Genomic DNA, 5345 nt, shown 5'->3' with positions numbered 1-5345 from the left:
GGTTTATTATATACATATAATATAACACCGAAATATGGTAATTATTTTAAAACCTGAAACTGTTATAAATATTGTAGTTATGTTATATTATACATTTTTATTATAGAGCTTGATGTATTATGAAGTTCATGTCCATTTTACCTCAACTGGATTTTAATTTTTAACATCTCCAAATATTGCATCCTTACTCAGAACCAACAAGCAGAAAGTAGTAGCCAAACAAAGAAACTCAAGCATAACTCTCAAAAGCTATTATGTAAAATATATACATGAAAACTGATCAACATTGCTTTTATGTATAATCACAACATTACCTCCAAATACTAATAATACATACATACATACATCATACATACAAAATCCAAGCCCCATCCATCCTACATCATTGCTTACTTTCTTCACCCTCTTCCATTATCGTCATCTCCGCCCCTTCAACCGAGGCTATACTAGACATCGATAGCCCTGAGCCCGCTTGAATCTCCTTAAACATCGCCAACACCTGAACCATCGTCGGTCGTTTTGATGACCGGTCATCAAGACATGCATACGCCACTTTTAGATGCTGCACAAGCTCCTCTTTTAACATTGGATCTTCCCTCAACAACTCCTTATCAAACACGTCATTTATGCGCGTCTTTGCGTGAAGTTTCACCCACCCGACGAGATTATTATCACCAAAATCCGGCGAATCTGTTGGTTGTTTCCCGGTCAAAAGCTCTAACAACACCACACCAAAACTGTAAACATCGCCTTTGGTCGAGCATCTAAAAGTCTGATAATATTCGGGCGGGACATACCCTGGTGTGCCCGCTAATGTGCTGACGCTTAAATGAGTATCCATCACACTCATATGTCTCGCCATACCAAAATCCGACACCCGAGCTTCAAGATTCTCGTCTAGTAAAACATTACTCGATTTCATGTCCCGGTGAATAATAGGTGGATTGCAATTGTGGTGAAGAAACACCAAACCACCGGCCGATCCAACCGCTATCTTTCGTCTCGTAGCCCAGTTTAATTTCAGTCCGGTTTTCTTCCGGTCACGTAAAACGTCTTCTAAGCTTCCATACTTCATGTACTCGTATACTAATAACCTTTCGTCTCCCACTTTACAATACCCGAGCAACAGGACAAGGTTTCGGTGTTTTACCTTCCCGATCGTTTCCATTTCAGCTGTGAACTCGCTATCACCCTGTCCACTGACGTTGATTAGTTTCTTGATCGCCACAACCGTGTTGTCTTTCAACTGGGCCCGGTACACGTCACCAAACCCGCCCGACCCGATAAGGCATTTGTCGTCGAACCCGTTTGTGGCTTCTAGAAGATCCGCGAAGGTGAGTTTTCTCAACGGCTTTTCAAAGGCGGCTAAGCTTATGCTTAATGCCTCACGGGGGCTGGTTAATTTCCAAGCGGTGCTAAAGCCGCCACCAGAATACGAATTGCCACCAGTGCCACCACCATCGGCGTACGCTTCAAGGGCGGCAGCCGCCTTCTTCCGCCTCTTTTTCCTTATCTCTATCAATATTATTATCACTCCAACTATACAAAACAGTGAGAATAATAATCCCATTGCTATACTTCCCGCAAGCGACAGTTCTCGTTTCTTTGATTTCCGGTGACCGTTTAATTTACCATTCGGATCCGACCCGCATTTCGCAAGGGGATACCCGCACAGCCAGGGATTATTCCAAAACCGATCGGGTGGAAAAGTGTCAAACGGGGCGGCTTCTGGTATAACACCAGACAAATTATTAAAAGAGAGATCCGCGTCTCCAAGCGAAAGCCCGATTAACGAATTAGGGATCGACCCGTTGAGTCGGTTATGTGACAAATCAAGAATCGCTGCTTGTTTTAACCCACTAAGTTCTTCGGGTATCGGCCCGGTCAGATCATTGTGACCCAAATTCAATATGTCGAGATAGTACATTGCCCCAAGCTCCTTCGGGATTTCACCCTCAAGTTTGTTATAGGAAAGATCTAGAAAGATCATCGACCCGTTGTGATTGAAATTCGGTTGAGTGATCCCTACATACACTCGGGTGAAATTACACGGGTGTCGTGATGAAATCCGGACTAAATCCGCTTGCCTGATCCCACCAAATTCCATCAAATTCCCAGCACCATGACACTGGTTACTCCCATCATTCTTAATATACAGATACGGTTTCCCAGTGAGATACGCATCAGCAATGTAACCCGACTGCTTAAAAAGATCACGCGGGATTGTTCCACTTAACTCGTTGGTGTTCAAATCCAACCACTCCAAGCTTTTACAGTCCCCGAGCTCCGCTGGAATTCGGCCCGAAATTGAGTTGTTACCAAGCTTAAGAATCGCAAGATTCGACAAACAACCAAGAGCAGCCGGAATTTCTCCGGTCAGTTTATTATTCGAAAGGGAAATCCAGTTCAAATTAGTGCAGTTGCTTAAACTAGCCGGAATCGAACCAGTTAAATAATTGAAATCTAGAATCAAATTCTCTAGGCTCTGAATAAACATAAGCTCTTCTGGGATTGAACCGGATAACAAGTTCATCCACACGATCAAATCCTGAAGTTTTGTCAAGTACCCGAAACTCCCCGGGATTGTTCCGGTGAGCGAATTGAAACTCAAATCAAGTGAAACCAGTTGCGAACAGTTGCTAATCGCTTCAGGAATCAAACCCTCAAGCTGATTATTCTGAAGGTACAACACCTGTAACTTATGTTGACAAATTCCGGCCGGAATCCTACCCGAAATCTGATTAGAACTCACATCAAACCTCTCCAAATTAACCAACTCCGACAACGAATCCGACAACTCACCCTTAAAATTATTAAACCCCAGATTCAAAACCTTCAACCGGGTTAAACTCAACAATACATCCGTTGGCAACTCACCGGAAAAATTATTCCGGGAGAAATCAACCACCTCAAGCAACGAACATGATCTCAAACTACCTATATTATTTCCGGACACATTAAACTCCACGAGCCCACCATAACCGTTGGATAACACCCGCGGCATAACCTCTGGCCAAGCTGAAGAGGTAGGTCCCAGCAGAGCCCAGTTGGACCCGCAAGACTCACCTTGAATAGGGACGTCTGCGCAACGACCAACTGCTTCCGCAGGACCCACCATGCTCAGAGAAGACCTTACGCGCAGTACGCCAGCTGTACCCGCAGGGAAAGCCTCCCAATGGTGAAGTACCCGCTTGTTCCCGCAGTTGCGGATACAAGCCATCAGGGAAGGCTACCCGCACTGATAGCAAGGCTACACGCACAAGGCACTTGCTACTTCAGTAATGTCACCAGAAGGAATGAGCAAGGCGGGAATACTCCCGCCCAAATGAGCCAGTCCGTATGCTTCTGGAAGATCTTTTGTACTATACCTGCCAAGGTATGGGCAAAACAGACGATCTGACCAAAACAGCCCATGAACCAATCACAGGGTGACAGCTCACCGACAACAGTACGAGGAGGAGCACCCTCTAGTACTGTTTGTCACTATTAGCCGCTGCCTACTCACCAACCCTTACTATGGGACGTACGTAGCCTACAGTTGGTGGAACAGTGCATAGCCGGCAGTAAAGGAACAGTATACAGCCGACCTTGTCACTATCGGCCGCAGCCTATCCACCAACCAGCATGGCTTGTGCGTAGCCCACTGTTGGTAGAATAGGAATACTATTCAGCCGGCTGTACCTTCTTGGAAACCTACCTTCGGCTATAAATACTCCAACACCTTGGAATGGTAAGGTCATCATCTGATATCTCATTATCTTATATTCTCTAGCAATCTCTTAATATACACTTATATTCAGAGCAATCTAGTCTGATTCTCACGCCGGAGGGTGGTCACAAGGAGGAACCCCCCCCCTTCTCAGTGACGAGCTTACGGTGTCTGTTTTGCAGGTCACCTGAAGAACAACTTTCTTTGCTGGACCTCATCCTCGTGGGAAACATCTATTTAACCCCCAGATTATCCGTAATCTGCCCGGGGTCGATTAGTGTTTCTTCATTGGCGCCATCCGTGCATAAAAGCTAGAACTAATTCTTAGTTTTTTATAAATTTCTGAAGAAATGGTTAACGTTACTCCGGTCCCAAAGCCAGTAAGTGACCAAGAAACCCCGGTAACCACAACCCCAGCAACTGGGGGGAACACCGGCGGTTATACAAATTTTACGAACACTACCCCGGTTACCCAAGCCGGGACAAGTGCAGTAAACAATATTTCACTGGGGTTCACTGATGCCCAGTTGGAGAAACGGACGAGGGTCCCTCGCCAAACACTCGATCAAGTTAAGGCGTGGGCCGAAGCACGTCAGAAAGAGTTCCAAGCTGAGTTGGATGAACGCTTGCGTTCACTTCAACAGGCTGACGAATTCGGCAGTACTCGCCAACATCTCAACATGAACAGTGAGTGCGAGTACTCGGACGATGAGCGGGAAGAATCCGATACTGACGCAAACCCTCGCCATAAGGCAAAAGGGAAGCGTAAGGAAACGGACTTCCAACCGACAAGGAATTTTGGAGAAACCTTTAAACCAACGAACGCGGGGAAAAACCCACGTGACTTCTCCAAAACCTTTAGACCAACTGCTGCAAATGCAGGAAAGTCCAAGTTTGCAAGGGACATTGCGGAAGCAATCGCCTCGAGAAGTGCCAAACAAATGTCCAACATCGGCACTTATGATGGTCTATCCGACCCAGACGACCACTTGAACAGATTCATTGCGGGGGCAACCGTCAGTAACTGGACGGAACCCACGTGGTGTTATATGTTCCAGATGACTCTGGTTGGAGCGGCCAGGGCATGGTTCGATCGTTTACCGGTCCACCACATCTATGATTGGGCGGACTTTCAGAACAAGTTCAGCCAACACTTCAGCCAACAGAGGAAATATACTGAAGAACAGTGGACGATCCTCAACTGCGTCAGAGAGGAGGATGAATCTTTACTAGACTTCATCACTCGCTTCAACTCCAAAAAGCTGAGTCTGGGCAACATAAGTGAAGATCTTGTTCGCGCCGCTTTCATTCAGGGCGCCGAATACCCAGAGCTTATCCGCACATTGACGGGTAAGGACGGCATGCCATCCACATGGGATGCCATCATGACGGCGGCCAAGCGCTTTGCCGAGACGGAGAAGCAACTGGGAAGGGATCTTCCCCAGAGTACACACCTCTACACGCAAAGGACTAGAGAAAACAATGTTCGGATCGCCCGGCAGAACAAAAAGAGGAAGCTAGGTATTTGGCAGTCAAGGGTAAACTTTGACACCTCATCCAGCTCTCACCCTCTTGTTGGCGGAAGAGATAACACACACCCTTCAAGCCGAAAACACCGGTGGACGCCACTCACCAA

At 46.5% G+C, this 5345-nt stretch overlaps 1 protein-coding gene across 1 annotated transcript; it reads right to left on the bottom strand.

Moving 5' to 3' along the window:
- Positions 1–219: 219 nt before the first annotated feature.
- LOC143626921 (systemin receptor SR160-like) lies at positions 220–3004 on the bottom strand. The gene has a single exon (XM_077096850.1). The coding sequence runs from the start codon at positions 3002–3004 to the stop codon at positions 383–385; it is 2622 nt and encodes an 873-aa protein (XP_076952965.1). The 3' UTR covers positions 220–382.
- Positions 3005–5345: the final 2341 nt, after the last annotated feature.

This window comes from Bidens hawaiensis, unplaced genomic scaffold (assembly GCF_021521415.1).
Source record: "Bidens hawaiensis isolate Kalapana, Puna unplaced genomic scaffold, B.hawaiensis_p1.1 tig00004539_1, whole genome shotgun sequence".
Lineage (NCBI taxonomy): Eukaryota > Viridiplantae > Streptophyta > Magnoliopsida > Asterales > Asteraceae > Bidens > Bidens hawaiensis.
Note: the sequence above shows the minus strand (reverse complement) of the source record. Positions and strands in the feature narration are given on the sequence as shown.